The sequence below is a fragment of the Miscanthus floridulus genome, chromosome 3 (genome assembly GCF_019320115.1).
Source record: "Miscanthus floridulus cultivar M001 chromosome 3, ASM1932011v1, whole genome shotgun sequence".
Taxonomy (NCBI): Eukaryota; Viridiplantae; Streptophyta; class Magnoliopsida; order Poales; family Poaceae; genus Miscanthus; species Miscanthus floridulus.
In genome coordinates this window covers 119,561,669-119,580,306 of record NC_089582.1, presented here as the reverse complement: position 1 = coordinate 119,580,306, position 18,638 = coordinate 119,561,669, and the positions used below count along the sequence as shown (strand labels likewise).

Genomic DNA, 18,638 nt, shown 5'->3' with positions numbered 1-18,638 from the left:
ACACTTTGATAAACTAGGTTAGCACTTAGGGTTTCATCAATTCACCAAAACCAAACTAGAGCTTTCAAAGGAGCGGCAGTGGCGTGGAGCGAAGTGGTGGCGGCAGCGGGGAAAGTAGAGGAGAGCGAGCACGAGAGTGAGAGAGTGAGCGAGCTAAGAGAGTGAGCTATGAGTGAGGGGGTACCGGTGTGCTCGGACTAGGCGCATTGATGAAGGGCAAGCCCTGTCCAGACATGGTTTTATGAGCTGATAGTAAGGTTTGGGTGACTAGCTGACTAAAGGTTGTTTAGTCTTTTTTAGTAAAGGTGTTTAGCAAAAAAGTTACTAAAAGGGACTAAAAGCTACTAAATTTAGGAGGTGCTAGGTGAACCAAACACCCCCTTACTTTTCTCGTCTGCTTTCATATCATATCAGTAATGTCTAGTTTATATTGAAGTGAGCAGTACTCCAGTTGGACAGTCTGCCATCAACAGTTTCAGAGTTGAAGGGAGCTTGCCATGAACTGTTCCCGGGCTGAAGCAATTCAATCATACAATTGTTTTCTTTATGATCGTAATGTGCAACAATAGAGTATAATGTGCTCGTTCATTTTACTCGAGATGTAGTTATTATTATTGTTCAATTCACGATAATTGTGATTCTTCTAGGTCAGCTATAGGCTTACAGTGACCATCTGCTACTGAACATGCTGCATCAAAACACAGTTGGTAGTAATAATAGATGAGAGTGAGGGTGGCCTCACGTCTAAAGCCCAAAGGCTGGTATGCTCACCGCTCACCAAAAGCTTGGATCAGTGACCAGATGCAGCCCAATATAGGGAGCCCAAACGTGAAAATTGCACAGGGGGGATACGGGCACCCACTTGGTCCAGCAAACCAAACAAAAAGGCTATGTGCAACGGCAACCAAAGACCGCACTACTGTTGCAAAGGCCAGGCTCGCTTATGTTTGTAGCCAGGCTAGGGGACTGCTGGACTAGGAAAGGGAAATGGAGCAAACACATTGATTAGTGTTTTCAATAATCAGACTTTTTTGTGGGTTAGTCTTTTCGCGTTGACCTCGACATCTAGGGGGACTTAGGTGACTCAAGAGGGGTTAGGGCAACGGTTGTCAAATCTTCTCCCATGTTCTTCTCCCGGCTGATCGCTTTGATCGTTTCATTGCTAGGTTCCTAATTTGGCCTAATCCATCCTCTCTGATCCATCGCTGTGGCGGATCTCGGGGGCGGTGGTAGTTTTCACGCTAGTGTGTCCACGTCACAAACCCTAAAACATAGTTCTACTTACCTTTACCCAGAGTCCACAATTCTCCAGCCATTGCTCTGGTGGTGTGGCCACTGATTCGGTGGAAGGGTTCACCATGGAGGGCGTTGAGGACCTAATGAAGGACTTGAAGCTGTCGGAGGAAGAAAGGAAGAAGATCCGCATCGGGAAGAGTTCGCAGGTTCAACGGAGTGAAGGATTTTCGATAGCCTTTGGCAAATTGCTATCGGAGAAGGAGGTGAGGCCAGAGATTGCGGAGTAGGCGGTAGGGTGGATCTGGTGCCCGATGAAGGGAATTGAGTGCAAGAGCTAGGGGACAACTGCTTCCTATTTACGTTCCTCCAAACGGCAGGGAAGAGAAGGGTCATGAAGGATGGCCCCTTGATGATTTCTAAAGAGGCGCTGGTGGTGGCGGACTTTGATTCATCGATGAGATTGGGTTTTCTTTCATCCTGATCTAGATCTAGGTTGCACAGTTGCCGATGGGTCTCATGAATGAGGAAGCGGTGATGACCACCAGTGAAGATATTAAGGAGTTCATGGAGGTGGATTTTGAGAATGATGGTATGACTGCACAGAGATTCTTACGGGTGAAGGTGAGGATCGATATACGCAAACCCTTGCGGCGGGGTATCATAGTTGACAAGGGGGAAGGCGTGGAGGAGAGGTGGTGCCCTCTCAAATATGAGTTTCTCCTAGAATTTTGTTACATATGTGGAAGGATTGGGCACATCGACAAATCCTGCTCGGAGAAGCTTGCGCCTAGTGAGAAGATGTCGTTTGATAAGGAGCTAAGATACATCCCACCGAAAGAAGAGGTTTGGTGGGGATTTCTAGCGTAACCAGGAGAATAGGGGGTGATGAGGGGTGGGGGTGGCTCTATCTCATGGGGTCTGGGAGGATCGGAGAGCAGGGGCAGTGGGGGGAGATCGAGGATACTATGGATATGGGATGACCCATGGGTTGGGGCCGACGAAAGTGTTTTCCTAAGTTGTTCGAGAAGCATATCCAAATGAAGCCATAGTAGATTTCGTTCACCTCTTTAGTCAGCATGGATTGGAAGCATTTGCGTTTCAACCTAAAGATCTGTGAAGCCATAAATATCATGGGTTCATGTTTCGGTCACTTTGCCCCAGCTGTAGCCTATACTATCTTACGGTAACACACATGTATTAGCTTAGAGCGTCCGCAATGTGCTCATTTGCCCCGGTTCTATAACAGAAGGAGCAGATCCCATACATTGCGCACGTCGCTCCTATACTCCAAACAAAGAACCAGCTCCTATAGATGGAACCTGCTCCCATTAAATAAAATATATTATTCTCTCTCCCAATCTAGTATACTCACCTCAGACATTGCAATTGTAAATGGGGAATGTAGCATTCTTTTTTCTTGCTGTGGGCCCACACCTCAATGATGGATGCCGTTCCTATACACTATGATATTTTGAACAAAGTAAGCATGCTTGCTCCGTTCGCTTCGCTGAAAAAATAAGCTAAAACACTGTTCCGACTGATTTGTTGTGAGGAAAAAGCACTATTTCAGTTGAAAAAACAAATTAAAAAAGATAGATTATAAGAGAAGCGAACATGGCCTATATAGAACCAAGCGCGCTCCTATACACTGCTGGTGCCCTCATGCTTCATTTCTATTTGGGTGCTGGAATACGGTGGTACTTTACAAGACTGGCATGGGTATACTACGAAAATAAATGGCTCATCTGACCTTGACTTGAACACGACACGGTGGCTTTCCGTCGCCTAAGCGAGAAATTGGACCGGTGCCCCCCTTCTCCAGTGCTTTGATTATGGGGACACGAGAAGTCGAACTCGGGATCTGAGAAGTGCCGTTGTGTCACCTAACCGTTTGAGTTAGGCGTCCTTTGGCTTTCTTTAAATAAACTCAGAGCTGATAAAGCTATTATCATTGGCTTCCCTAGCTCGGGCTTCTTCACGTAGCTGGAGCTGTTTGCAGCCATGCCAAACAAGGCTTTATCGGGACTAGCCTACCGGATCGGCTCTGACCATGTTTTAACTGTTTTTTCCTTCTTGTTTAGCCGAATCTTCAGGGCGATGCTTACATGTGAATGCTGCATTTCCTAGGTCTTAGCCTCGTAGTCTTAGGATGCATGTGATCTGAATAAGGTCGTTTCGTATGGTCCCGTGGTTGGGTGTCGACTGTCGAGCGAGTCCAGATGCTATGCAGTGCATTCAGCTGTCCCAGGTCGAAACAAAGGTTTATCAAGGATGCAGGATCGATCAGTAGTGGCTGGAAGTTCATCTAGCCACTCACCGACAAGGCTTACAGTGACTCTCTTGCGCTGTTGCCGACGCCCACTTGTGCGTCTTGGTATCTCACGACCTTCTCTCAGCCGAAAGGCATCTTTATCCCAATCAACCTGCCACAGTGGCGAGAATGGAATCGTTCGAAGGCAACAAACTCTAGTGGTTAGGATACAGCTCATGCATGGAGCGCGGCGGTACCGCAATGTCGCTGTTGCTGCTGCTCGTGCTCGCCGTGTCGCCATGGCAGGCCGGGGCGGCGGGAGGCGGCCGGGGCAGGCCGCGGGTGCCGGCCATCCTGGTGTTTGGCGACTCCATCGTCGACACGGGCAACAACAACGCCGTCCTTACGCTCACCAAGTCCAACTTCAGGCCATACGGCAAGGACCTCAACGGCGGGGTCCCCACCGGCCGCTTCTCCAACGGCCGGGTTCCAACGGACTTCATAGGTTCGTGTCTCCATTACTCCATCTCCACTCCCCGCTGCAGCTCGAGCACGAAGCTAACGAACAATCACTGTATATATGAATGCCTGTAAAATGACATTGCCGTGACTATGCTTGTGTCTAGCTTCACGGCTCGGCTTGAAAGACCTGGTTCCGGCGTATCTTGGCACTGACCTCACCGACGACGACCTCTGCACTGGCGTCAGCTTCGCTTCTGGAGGCACCGGCTACGACCCCCTCACCTCCACTCTCGTGGTAATTAAACAATCAAGCGATCAGTCCCATGTTCTCTGATGGTCCGGTGTCGAGATGTTAAAATGCCGCGCCTTGCATTCTTCGTTATTTCAGGCGGTCCTGCCGATGCAGGAGGAGCTCAACATGTTTGCCGAGTACAAGGAGAAGCTCGCAGGGGTCGTCGGAGATGAGGCCGCCGCGGGGATCGTTGCCGACAGCCTGTTCCTTGTCTGCGCCGGAACAGACGACATCGCCAACAACTACTACCTCGCCCCTGTCAGACCTCTGCAGTACGACATCTCGGCATACGTGGATTTCCTTGTTCAGCAGGCTTGCGACTTCATGAGGGTGAAATCTTCTTTCCCGCTCGCAACGCAACCTCATTCAATTCAACACCAGACCATGAACCCACTCATTGTCATGTCTGGTGTTGTCGCTGCAGCAACTGTACCAGCAAGGGGCCAGGAGGATCGCAATCCTGGGGATGCCGCCGGTCGGGTGCGTGCCGTCGCAGCGGACCCTCGCCGGCGGCCTCGCCAGGGACTGCGACCCGGCTCGCAACCACGCGGCGCAGCTGTACAACTCCAGGCTGAAGGAGGAGATCGCGCAGCTGCAGGAGGAGTTGCAGTGCCAGAAGATCGGCTACGTGGACATCTACGACATCCTGCAGGACATGATCACGAACCCCTGCAAATACGGTGCGCGCCTCGCTTGCCTTGGCTGCCATCCTGAACTGGCTCTGAGGCTCTGAATTGATGGCTCGTTGGCTGCGTTGCATTGCAGGCTTTGAGGTCTCGACGAGAGGATGCTGCGGCACCGGGGAATTCGAGGTGTCGCTCCTGTGCAACCAGGTGACGGCGGCGACGTGCCCCGACGACCGGAAGTATGTCTTCTGGGACAGCTTCCATCCTACCGAGAGAGCATACGAGATTATCGTGGACTACCTGTTCCCAAGATACGTAGAGAACCTACTATGATTGCTTGCTGCTTACCGTCTCTTCTTCATTCTTTTCTGTATGAGCAGAGGAAACCAAAAAAAAAAAAAAAGATTGAGTCCTAAAGCAAAAGCTCAATTGCAGGGAGTTTAGTGTTGTATCAGTCCACTTATATGTATAGTACAATATGCTACAATTTACATTTTACGGTCACCGGAGAAGGTTGCTAGTGCTCCCTTCAAGGCTAATTTAAAAACTCAAATCCCCTTGAATCTCTGACTTTTTCTAGCGTGGGAAATCCATGAGGAAATAATTTAAATAATTATTTAGTTCTTCATGGAGGGTTTTTCATTCCTAGATGTGCCTCCAAATTAGCCCTCAAAGGGCATATAAAAAAAGATCATATAAGAGATTCGAAGTGTCCAGGGCGATATTGCTGACGAGATGAGAACGCGTGCATTTGAACGAAGTGGCACCCAGTTCCAGTTCTCAGAATTCAGCAATGACTGCTTGAGTGCTTGTTGCAAGTTGTAAAGCTTTTTTTTGTTTATTTGTTCTGTGTGAAATTAGCTCAAGGCTAGGCTCGCGAGCTAGAGCTGGCGCTAGCTTAGCTCATTGAAGAACAACTAATAAGTCGAGTCGAACAAGCTCTTGGGCTATGAGCTTTCGGTTTAGCCCTAATACCAATCGGTCACCCCGAGACCCATCTTCGGAGCCAGCGATCAGCTGCTCCACCCGACGCCCGCACAGCCAGCGGCGCGTCGTACAGGACTAACGGCAAACCGATGGCTGCTGGCCGGCGCTCCTGTCCTGCCTCCAACCCAAGCCGTGACCCATTGGGCCACTGCACGTAGGACAACACTTTTCCTCCACTAGCTGCCATGTTCCTAACCAAAGGATTCTAAATTTACAACTACCGCACATATATAGGTTGGTCGTCCTCTGCTCATTGTTACTACTAGTACGAGATGCTTATGTGCATAGTGATCTGGTTGATCATAGTTAGATTCTCTCGATCTGAATTAGAGAATGGTCTGGCCCTCAGATTTCCATAAACAAAGATTTTTTTTTTTGAATTCTCAAGCTCAAATACATATGAAATGAAATGCGAGTACTTTGTATTTCAAATATTGGCATGGTATTCAAACTATTTGGGTTGTTCTTTATGCATGGTTAAACTTAATTGTTGAACATAAGACTTATTATGTTTGATTGCACTTTATTGTACCATAATGCATGGCAACATTTATGTTTTTTTTACCATCTTACTAAACGGATTACCCAATTAGTATATATAGAATTCATGTGTGGCAAACCTTTTAACAAAATCCTAGATCCATCACTGCTTGTATCAATAGACTTGTATTCAAAGTGCCTCCGAGATGCATTTATTTTTTAGTCAATCAAAATATATAGTGAGAGAAATTAAAGGTTAAAATCTATTTTGTTTAACTTTTTTATGATTAAAATACACTTATTATTCTAGAACAGAGGGATACTTTCTAGGCATGTTGTGGCACTAATGTAGTCCAGGAGATAGCGCTGCTCCATCAAGAGTTCTGCTGGTGAACATGAAACCACCCAAAGAAAATCATGGGCTCACCAAGACATACATATCACCAATATACTAGGACACACAGTCAACTTGATTGAAAGTATAGTAGAACGTGAATATATAGTAATTAATCTACTATGTTTTTTTTTTGAGAAATCAGGAGGAGTCAGAGGCTCCTACTGTAATTTTATAAAGAAATTAAACAACAGAGTACAAAATTTGAAAAGCAGACAGCAAAAGACGGAAGAGGGGAGGGGGTTTCAGGGTACAAAGAAGGAGAGGAAGAAAATCATGGAAATTATAAATGAGATTGGGTCCGTGATTCTAGGAGGGGGGGGGGGGGGGGGGGGGATCCCAGCTTTCGTCTTGTGCAGCAACAAGAGTGATTCCACTGTAACATGTCTTTTGCAGTCCGCAACAGAGGGGTTTTTGTTTCTGAAAATGACATCATTTCTCATCATCCAGATGGCCCAACAAAGTACGATGAAGATGTCAAGGGAGAAAGCAACATTCAGGAAGGTTTTCCAGGCTTGAAAGATTTGTGGAATTATGAGGTGGTCTGCATATTGGAAGTTCAGCATCCCCTAACAATTCTTAGCAAAAGGGCAATAGAAAAGCAGGTGCATTACTGTTTCTTCAAAGGATTGTTGGCAAAGCACACAATGATAGTCTTCTAGATGCATTCTTCTTCTTAGCATGTTTCTTGTGCTTACAAGACAAAAGAACACCTTGTGCTTGCTTTGACTGGAAGCCTTCCAAAGCCATTTGAAGATAGGGTCAACCCTAGTGTGGCCTGTTAATATTCTGTAAGCCTTGGAGGAGAACTGGGAGGAACCCCAGATGTAGGTCCAGTTATCGTTCATGGTGTCAAGCACTAATGTTGAGAGTTCAGACTGGAGCTCCTGCATCTGGTTGTAGGCTTCAACTGAGACTGGCAGGTTAAAGAGATCAGAAAGAGCAACAACAAATTGAACTGCAAGCATGATAATTCTGCTGTAGTGATTTTAGCTCAAATCTAGATTAGTACGCAATATTGAAGTATAGTAGATAAGTAGATCAAGAATCAACTCAAGACTAAATGACACGGTGGTTAGCAACGGTATGGAGGGAAAGAAGATGTTGATGACCAAGGGGCCTACGGCCCCTATCTGAACTAGGTGACTGGTAGGATGCCAAATCTTTTTTGTAACTCGGCCTCCCATGACAGTATGAGGTCGAGATCTCTCTCGCTAGCACATGAGAACTCTCGAACATTCAACTCCTCTCATTTATAACCTCTATCACAAACACGGCGTATTTAAGCTCGGCAACACGATCACTCCACTCGATATGAAAGTAGGTCGGTCTTTCAAATGAGTATTCGCGCGACGATCAAATTCAATAGTTGGCGAGTATTCGCGCGAGGATCAAATTCAATAGTTGGCGATATGAATTGTCGATAGTCTGTTAATGGAACTAATAGTTAGCATGTGCTAGCTAATAGTTGATCTAGTAGCAGATATGTACTAAGTATCTAGTAGTAATTTTAGCTGCTAATTATTGGTGCAAGTGGATCTAAACTTGCTCATAGTATAACCATCAAAGGCTATTTAGCCGGAGTCCGTAAATAAATTATTATAATTGAGGAATTCTTTTTTTTCGAGAATTACATAGTACAACATTAACGTCCACAACACGCATTGTAATTGAGGAATTTTTTTTCTTGAGAATTACATAGTACAATATAGACGCCCACAACACGCATTGTAATTGAGGAATTCTTTTTTTAATTACAATGTAGACGCCCACAACACGCATCGTAATTGAGGAATCATTTTTCTTTTAGAATTACATAGTACAACGTAGACATCTACAACACGCATGCATACCACCCCTATGAAACATTACGAAGTCACCGCAGACGGAGACATCGCCTACCATTGAAAGGGCCATTAAATCCAGGAATAAATTTAGAAAAATGAGGGACGTCGCCTACCAATGAAAGGGCCATTAAATCCACGAATAAATTCAGAAAAATGCGAGCACTCGCGCCTTGTTGTTGAGGGGGATGTCGCCTACCGCTGAAAGCATAGCGTCATTAAATCCAAGAATAAAGTCAGGAAAATGCGAGCACTCGTGTCAAGTCAAGGACTTGAATCCGAACACCGTTAAATTTAGGAATAAATATAAAAAAATACGAGTATCCATGCCAAATCGAGAACTTGAACCCGAATGGATAGGTCCCACTACAACAAATCTAACCAATTGAACTGTGATCAGTTCGCGTAATTGAGGAATTCTAAGTCTTAATAATAAAATGACAAAGAGGTAAAATTTCTCTTCACTTATTTTTTTTTGGGTCCGACCATCTCTTAACTAACTTTGTGAATGTGGAAAACCCGCCTATATCCCTTCTCTTTATATAACTAGGAATCCTAATCCAATTAGATCTCTCCGATTTCGGGTGAATATGAATCTTAATCTAAATAGAAAAAATATAATAATATGGACAACTAAGAATCTTAATCCAATTACATCTCTACAACTTTGAGTAACCGAAATAGGAATCTTAATCCAAATGTAAAAATATAAGAATATGAATCTAATAGAGGAAAGAAGGGTATAATTTCTTTGTTTACTTTTTTCTGTTCTTTTTCTTTTTTTTTTGGTTTGTCCATTTTAACTTGCTCCGAGTGGCTCCACTTTTTTATTTTGTTTTTATTGTTTTCTCCACCTGTTTTTTTCTTGTTCTGATAAAATAATAAGAGTAAAAACAAATAATAAATAAGAGATCAAATCCTTTTTAGTCTTTGACTCCTTAAGAAACATAGATTTTTACCACTAAGTTAATTTAATTTTTGACTTAAACTCATGTTCGTGCTGCAACTCACTACGTATTAGATCCCGTTGTAACGTACGAACATGTTTGCTAGTCTTAATAAAATGTGCAACGCGCGTTCTTAAAAAAGGAATTCTTAAATCTTCACATTCTAATGCAACGTTCGCACCAACCCCGGCCATGTTGTGCACTCGTGCGTGTCCATACGGCATTCGCAATCAGTAGGCGATCTCTCCCCTAGGCTGTCAAGCTGGACTTCCTTGCGACAGCAGGCTGGAAATCGCAGAAGTCTTTTTTTTTTTTTTTGGGGTTCTAGCACGTTCGTTTGGTGGTATCAGTCAGGGCTTATCAGTCAATAATATTTTTCTCTCACAATAAACTAGCACCAGCTAAGTTTATCAGCCCAGAAATCAACGAGCTAACAGTCTCATTCAGATATGGAAATCGCAAAAGTCTCTCATCAATCATCATGCGAGTCGGAATTTGCACTGAGCGGAGCAGCGGGACCTGGCACGTACGCGAGGCGGCGGAGGCGCGGAGCCAGCGAGCGAGCCGCGCTGGTCCGTGAGGCCTGGCGCCCTGGCCTGGCCAGCCTTACGCCGCGCGGCTTCGGCGTCACGGTCACGGGCCGGGCCTCGTGCGCTCCGCCCGTCCCCGAGTCGCATCGATACGCCCGATGCGCACACAGCTCCGTCCATGTCCCCACCCCAGTATATACTCCGGCCCGCCACCATCCCTTAGCCCCTCACCCACCCGCTCACCCGTCTCCTGCAACTCTCATTTCTCCCGAGCCCCGCCGCGAGCCTCCATTCGCCGCCGCCGCCGCTGTTCCAGCTTCGTCCATGGCTTCCCTCACCGGATCCGCTCTCTCCTTTGCGAGGCCCGTCAAGGTATAGCGCTGGATCGCCTCTCGAGTTATCTAATCTGTGAGATAATCCGAGTACGGGTAGGGTTTTAGCTTTAGCGGCGCAGGGTTTCGGTTGTTGCGCCGGTTGCGATTTCTCTTCTCTGGTTTATGTCTGCGTGCTTATTGGTTCAACTACTGGTGTCTGGTCGCGTTTGCGATGCCCTTTGATGCGAAGCTATTCACTGTGATCATATCGGTCGATTGTAGAGTTCAAATCGATAGATCTGCGCTGACATGAGTTTATGCGCTCTCTTCTTCATCGTTTGGGTTAGTGGCGCAGTGTCCGCGGTGTTTATGGACCCTGTACCCGAATGCTTGTGGAGTCAGAAGTTCTGTACGGATGTACCCGTACCATCAGATTTTTGGAATTTTCTATCTTGATTGAACTTGGAGTCAAATCTAATATTGTCTCACCTGACTCAATGATTTAGGGGTATATTGGTGACGAATCTTTCCATGCTTATCATGTACTGCCACCTTCATGCTTACACCCTTAATCACCTGTGTATCATTAACGGTTCATTCGTGATTTAAGACATGCTCCTTTTATGTGGACTGATGTCTGGTTCCTAGTGTGTCAGAAGAATAGCTAGTTTGCATATTTTAGGTTGATGGAGTCAGGAAACTATAAAGGAGGGTGATTACGAAGGCTCCTCGCCATTGTGATCACGCATTGTGTTTCGGAGACTAATTTCCTCTTAATGAAAAACGGGTGAATGGCCTGATTGCGAAAAAAGGAAACTATAAAGGATATTCATTCTTTTTCACATAAAGGACAATGCAAAATACATGATGCGCGGCTGTTAGGGCCCCTCAGTTGACGTGAAGGATGTTAACCTATGTGCCTGTATATGCTAGTCTGGGTTTCAGATAAGGAAGTACTCTGTACTCATGCTCATCATATATATTCTAATTACTGTACTCATGTCATGTAGCACCTTCAAAAACACAATTCAGTATGTTTTTTTTTTTTGTTCTTGCCCTGCAAGTGGATTGACATTCGACCAAAAAGTGTGATATTCTTTTTGAAGTTTGAACTAACACAAAATCTAGTGGCCATATGTGGTCTGGTGAACCTTTTCTTCTGTAGTTCTGTGTTACCGTTTGGTTGAAAACAAAGGAACATTTTGGATAATATGCGAAGAGATATGCTGAGATTCATTTCATTCTGTGTAGCATGCTGCTATAACTATCTTTGAGTTTGGTGTGTACTTGTTCGCTTTTCTTCTCGATAGGCTTGTAATGCAATAGTACATGGCAATGGTTCTAAATAAGCTTGAATCAATGATACATAGTCAAGTGGACAATGTGATAAAAGAATAAGTCAAGTGGACAATTTGAAGCAATGGTTTATGCTGTCTGGACTTAGTTCTCATATCTTACGATGTTACCTTTGGTGTTTCACAGGCAATCAGCATCAAGTCTGCCTCTTTCTCTGGTTTAAGGAAGGATAATGTAGCCTTCCGCCTGCAGCCTGTGCCACAAAGATTCGCGGTCTGCTGTCCTGTAAGTAACTAATTGTTGTACTATGGATCTGTAACCACATAAATTGATCAGTGCATGCTGTCCTGTAAGTAGCTAATTTTTGTACTATGGATCTGTAACCACATAAATTTATCACTGCATGATGCTGCAGCTATGCATCTCCATTTAATTTCTTTTCTATGTCATATGCCAATTGTTTCAACTACTTTGTTTGGCTTCTGAAGAGATTTTGTATGCATTGTGCACTAAAGTGCTTCCATTATGTACTTGATTGCATTTTTGTGAGTACATAGCTCTGATGAAAGGAATTTTCAAGAGAATTCCTGAAGTATTTTTTATCCTTTTATTCCTTTGCATTTGGCACCCCTGGATTTTTCTTTGACGTGTAGCTTCTGGTGTGGCTGTAAAACGTCCCATCACATTGTGTTTGTGTATTTAGCTGGTAGATTATGCTGGTGCAATCTTCTTTAAACTGAAGTTTGTGTTACCTAATGATTATGATCTTTCTATTGTTGCTGTAAAATATGCACTTGACCAGGCTAAAAAGGAGACCGTGGATGAGGTTTGTAAGATTGTCAAGAAGCAGCTTGCACTTGCTGATGGCACTGAAGTTTGTGGCTCCTCTAAGTTTCAAGAACTTGGTGCTGATTCATTGGACACTGTAAGTGAACTATAACACACTTTTAAGTTTTCAACAACTGAATTTATCTATTTAATTTTTTCGTATGGTTCTTGGGTAGCAAAACAACAATTTAGTTTATCTATTTATTTTTTTCCTCTTGAACAGTTGTTATACTTATACCTAATTCTGGACTGAAGTTTATGCAAACTTCTATTGTTATTTGTGTTTTTAAGTATAAACTGTGGTTACTCTCTCATCTTGTATTTTCTTGGGCTCGCCCTTTTCTTTCCTAGAGAGACTAATTCTTCCATGGATCTGTTTTTTTAGGTTGAGATTGTTATGGGCCTTGAGGAGGCTTTCAAGATCACTGTGGAGGAGTCTAGCGCGCAGTCAATCGCAACTGTTGAAGATGCTGCTAATCTCATCGACGAACTTGTTGCGGCAGAAGCAGCGAAAGCAAAATAATCGCATTAAACTCATGGTCGTAGTGCTTTGGGTGCTTACCCTGCTCCTGTACCAGCGCATCCCTTCTTGTTCTATCCCCCGTATGCTAGATTTTCTACCCTGGAGAGCTGTTTCTTTGTCATAACTTTCATTGTGGATCTCGCGATATTATTATATTGAGGCTTTTGTGCTTGTTCAAGAAAAAAATTATTGCGATATATATGTTATTATATTGATTGAAGCTTTGGCGCATGTTCAAGGAATTTTTTTTTTTTGTTGCTATATATTTAAGTGTCGGATTGAGGATACTGAGCTACTGGGAGTCTGGAGGTAGAGTAGCAAGTCCCTGCTAATGACACAGTTTTTTTTTTTAAAAAAAAAATCAAACGACACAGATTAACACTTTCTTCCCGGCTAAGATGCTAAGCAAGCTTTTTTAAAAGATAGATGCTAAGCATGCTAACGGCACAGATTAATCCTCCACTCCATTCCAAATTATTGGGCTTCCAAGGAACAGAAACACAGGAATGCAGAACCTTAGTTAGGTCAGGCCTCCTTTGGAAATTGGAACATAGGAATAGAAAAAAAACATCATTCCAAATTATTTGGCTTTCTTGGAACAGGAATGCAAGAATAGAAAAAAAAAACATACGGGCATTCTTTGGAACACAGAAATAGAAAAAAAAAACATATATAGGCTCGTCTTCCAAAAAGACATACATAGGCCCGGCTTAAAAAAAAAAACATAGGCTCCTACTTTCTTTGGAACAAATGAGAACACAATAATAGAAAAAACATAAAAATTATGTAGGAATACAGTGGCAAAGAAGATGATTGGAAATCATCTGAATTTTAAAGGGGCCATCGTTTGGATAGGCCCAAAACATAGTTAGGCCCGCCCCCTTTGGATTGAAAAAGAAATAAGTGGTGCATATGAAATCTAGCACATGAGAGATGTGTAGTTTTCCTTTCTAACTATTACTCCTAAATTTATGCAGCAGACACATACGTTGGATGATTTTGCATGCACACCTTGTGAATGCATGATAGGTGCCCACCACTGTCCCATGGAGACCGTTTTCATCCCTTTGGAGCACACCAACACAAAAACACATAAATAAAAGAAACATAATAATTATGTAGTTGTACAGTGGCAAAACAGATGATTAAAAAACATATAAATTTTGAAGGAATGGTTGTCTAGATAGGTTATAGGAAGCATGAAGAATGTTTACCAAGAGATTTGAGTGGATGCTAAGCATATGTAAGCTTTTAGGGGTATACAAGACGGGATGGTCCAAATATAATTTTTGGAATGAGATGATCCCGTTTAAATGTTTGGTTTCTGGGTAGGATCATCCTAGTTCTGTGTTGGTTCAAGGAATTGGTACGAAGGACAAGAATCGGTCGTTAACCATCCTTTGCCACTATGATTTGTGGGACACGACTAACAACCATTCAAAGTAGAGGACTTGACCGTCTGGCATAAGACCTTGAGCTCCCACTACATTTCCATGGCCGATGAAGGGACGGGGGAGGGCCATGCGCCAATGAAGGAACACGCCAGTTGAGGAGTGCTAGGTGGCCGGGACTGAGGGTTCGCACTTGATGCGCACCTTGCCAAAGGAGCCGAGGTGCAGTGCGAGCAATCGGTATGGGTGGGCAGTCTAAGGCGGCACGCTAGGAGGTCTGCGCCTATGTGGGATGCCCACGGAGGAGTGTGGATGGCGCGGAGGCGAGAGGTTTGGTGGAGGCGAGCTTGAGCGACGAGGCCACCATTGGAGCTTACGCGCGCCCATGTGAACATCGGGAAAGAGGTGCCGACCGAGAAGGGGGCACACCTGGAAAGTGGTTAGGGCGGAAGTAGCATCAGGTTAGGTGACAATAGAGACAGACACCGGGGAATGGGTGTGAGAGGAAGATGATAACATGGCTAGCCAAATGGAGGTGTGATGCCGTGTGAGATGGCGAGCCCGTCCCCTCATTTCGGGAAGATAGCTTCAACCCAAATAATTGAGGAATATGCCCACAAAGAGATGACACAAACCCTCATGACTCTCTACCCCATATCACATCTCTCTCGGTCTCTGAAACCAAACAAACTCTCCTACACTTTTCTCCAAAATAGCATACAGAGCAAAATTTGCTATACTTCCTGAGAACAAAATGACTACTACTATAGTAGCAATTTCTATAGGATTCTAAATCCTATGCTTTCCCTATGAACTAAATTGAAGGAGGCTGAATCGTGACTATATATATTGCGTCAAGCATTTGCTTATATATGGTTGTTCTTGATAAGTGGAGCTATGGTTTGATCCGAGCGAGTTGAAAGCTACTTCATTGAGTTGATGGCATCAGTGAAAGCTCTAGTTTGGTTTTGGTGAATTGATGAAACCCTAAGTGCTAACCTAGTTTATCAAAGTGATTATGAGATATATGATTCCAAGTGGTGAAGCAAATGGTGATGATCATCATGATGGTGTGACCATGGTGATGATCAAGTTCTTGGACTTGGAAAAGAAGAAAGAGAAAAACAAAAAGCTCAAGGCAAAGGTGAAAACTATAGGAGCTTTTTGGTTTATTGATCGAGACACTTAGCGAGTGTGATCACATTTATGATCGATGGCCATACTATTAAGAGGGGTGAAACTCGTATCGAAATACGGTTATTAAAGTGCCACTAGATGTTCTAACTCATTGCATGTGCATTTAGGATCTAGTGGAGAGCTAACACCCTTGAAAATGTTTGTGAAAATATGCTAACACACATGCACAAGGTGATACACTTGGTGGTTAGCACATTTGAGCAAGGGTGGAGAAGTTGGAGTTGAAAAGGAGTTGATCGCGCTGGTCATAGAGTGAACGGACGCGTCCGGTATTGGGACCGGACGCGTCTGGCATGTTACCCCAGCTCGGGCAAGTGCTGAGGAGGTGACCGGACATGTCTGGTATTGGGACCAGACGCGTCCGGTATTTGGCCCAATGTGAGCAGCTGAGAAAGAAAGTGACCGGACTCTAACTCAATTATGTGACCGGATGCTAACAGTTCAATGTTCATGTGTCAGGTCAAGATGACGTGGCTCGAAGAAGAGAATCAGGAGCGATCGGACACGTCCGGTGTGAACTAGTGAGCCTTGGTTTCTTGCGCTATAATTGATCTGATGCTATGTGCGTCCGGTCTGGTGAAACCGGACATGTCCGAGTAGCTCTAGGAGCTCTCTGGAATCGACCTAACGCTCCCTCTCCTGCGTCCGATCACTTCCTAATGGTGCGTCCGATCAGTTGTGTCAGAGTGTGATAGAGAGAGCCATTGGGGCGCCAAAGGCTAACTCATTTGAAGGGGACACATGGCTTCATGGTAGCGACTGGACGCAGCGACCTTACACGTCCGGTCAGTGCGCAGATAGCCCAATCAGTGAGCCAACGTCTATATTGTTTGGGGATGTCTGTTGGTATTTATCAACTTGTCACTTGTTTTAATATCCACCTATTAATTACCTACATCTCCTAACTTTATTTTACTAGGTTGTCATCCCTAGTGATGGTGCCAGAGATGCTTGTTGGTGCTACCTAGCAGCACTACTAGAATGATACTAAGTAGTTCTTTATCATCTTATGTGACTGGAAAGAATATATAGATATGAATGAAAAAGAATCTGCAAACGCACAGATAATATACCATTGTAGCACTTCACCTAAGAGTATTCTAGGTATCATTATTTATATTTTTACCATAGGGAAGGTCTAGCATGGACATATATTGATAACTTATACTACTGAAGGAGAAGTAAACCTTAACAAATACTCTACTCATAACAGGGGTAAGTCATAGGATAAGAGATATATATAATAAGTAATGATAATGATAAATCACTTAGAGCACTCCTTTCTAAGGTAATAGCATGATCAGGTAGAATATTAGAGGAATAATTTCTAAGTCATTCTTACTTACAAGTCAGAGCATACATTGATTAGTGTAATTACACCTAGTAATCATGGCTAAGATTATCTTCATATCTACACATAAGGGATATTACTAGGGAAGAGTAAGAACAGAGCTTATCTTCCTTCGTAATCAGATCCTACGTGCTACCTACATCAGGGAGTGGACTACAAAGGACTCAACGGGAGTGTCACATCCGTGATCTACCACATAACCCAAAATATAGGGTGCATTCGTATGTAAACAATGTATAAGCACCATGCTTACACAATATCAACCACCCACCCATGGTACCTTAGAGTGAGCGCTATACAAACTTATGCATGAACATGATGATAATCCAACTATACTAAGCATATAATCAAAGTAGACGATGAACATTATAACAAAGAACATGAATAAGATGAATACTAATATTGTCATAATAATTGTAGCTAGCATATAAAAATAATGGAGATACAAAAGAGAGAGGGAGTACAAAGATTATACCAAACCACGCTCTTGACATGATCAAAAATCTAAGCGAAGCCTGCTTGCCTCCCTCTAGATCTATCCTAACTAGTTATGCTCTAGAATATGGAGGAGCTCTGAGGAGATTAGGGTTTTTGTCTTCTCAAATGACTTGATGACTTGGGTTATGCCTAGGGGGAGAGGCAGGGGCTAGATTATATAGCCCTAAGGGTCCAACGTGAGCCCTTGGATTAAACCAACTTAACCAACGGCCTAGATGCATCCTCAAAGTCGGTGGGAGACCGACATATGAGGTTGGCTGATAGGTGGGCCCATGGGGGATCGGGCGGCCTGATAGTGGGGCCGGGTGGCCCCACATGTCATCGCCTTGCTCTCTGCTTCGGTGACGTGGCTTCTGGAGTGTTCTAGAGTCTTCCCACGTAGGTACCACGGTGGAACTTCATATTTTCCTTTAACGATTAGGTCCTTCTTGGCAGTTTTCTGATTAAACCCTGCTAGAAACACAGATTCACCAAAACTCATGGAATTTATTAGTTTAAACCCCTAGACCTTTGTTGGTGATCTCAATTGTGCCCTTATACATGTTTTATTGATGATTTATAATGGTTGTTAACTACCATCAACAAACTCCTCCAAGCTTATCCTTTGCTAGTCCCTTAGCAAAGCTAAACTCAGTAAAATGGATCAGGAGTTGCTTCAATGCTCTCACTCCTCAAAAGTACATATGCGTTCAAACGAGAATTCTCCTCTGGATTAAAATAAACTGATCTGACTTTCAAACTTACCCATATGACCTTCAATTATGGGGCTCCTTAGTTTTCACTTGAGTCTTGAGTAATTGAAAGATAGAATAATCAAGTCAAGCACTATGTCTCAAGTTCTTTGCTCAACCATTATTCTAGAGGTTTTATAGGTTTTCAAAATAAAACTCAGAGATTCTATTGTATGACACTTTCAAGTCTCTCAATATATATGATATTTGTGGATCCTCACCAAGACAATAATAATATTATGCCTTTCTCTTCCTACAACTAAAGCTTATGTGGAGCTCATAGGAGTGAAAAAAGCATGAAAGAGCATACTTACAATACATATATTGTCATTCAAACCTCGGATCCAAAGAAAGTTAAGTCATACAATCAAATCAAGATGTGCATATGTGTGGATGTATATGGTGGCTAACCTAATTCTACTTTGCTCCTTGAAAGCATATCTCTCTTTTGAAATTGGAA

At 43.7% G+C, this 18,638-nt stretch overlaps 2 protein-coding genes across 3 annotated transcripts; both read left to right on the top strand.

Moving 5' to 3' along the window:
* Window positions 1-3,556: 3,556 nt before the first annotated feature.
* On the top strand, window positions 3,557-7,676 carry LOC136542211 (GDSL esterase/lipase EXL3-like). Of its 2 annotated transcripts, XM_066534539.1 has the most exons (6): window positions 3,557-3,992; window positions 4,114-4,244; window positions 4,338-4,571; window positions 4,666-4,921; window positions 5,007-5,106; window positions 7,179-7,676. In XM_066534539.1, the coding sequence occupies exons 1-6, from the start codon at window positions 3,728-3,730 to the stop codon at window positions 7,198-7,200; spliced, it is 1,008 nt and encodes a 335-aa protein (XP_066390636.1). In that variant the 5' UTR covers window positions 3,557-3,727; the 3' UTR covers window positions 7,201-7,676. The 2 variants fall into 2 exon arrangements, with proteins under 2 accessions (XP_066390636.1, XP_066390637.1); XM_066534540.1 differs by lacking the exon at window positions 7,179-7,676 and having other exon boundaries at window positions 3,689-3,992; window positions 5,007-7,005.
* Window positions 7,677-10,260: 2,584 nt separating this feature from the next.
* On the top strand, window positions 10,261-13,230 carry LOC136542212 (acyl carrier protein 2, chloroplastic-like). The gene is made up of 4 exons (XM_066534541.1): window positions 10,261-10,421; window positions 11,846-11,944; window positions 12,462-12,584; window positions 12,873-13,230. The coding sequence occupies exons 1-4, from the start codon at window positions 10,374-10,376 to the stop codon at window positions 13,008-13,010; spliced, it is 408 nt and encodes a 135-aa protein (XP_066390638.1). The 5' UTR covers window positions 10,261-10,373; the 3' UTR covers window positions 13,011-13,230.
* The last annotated feature ends 5,408 nt before the right edge of the window (window positions 13,231-18,638 follow it).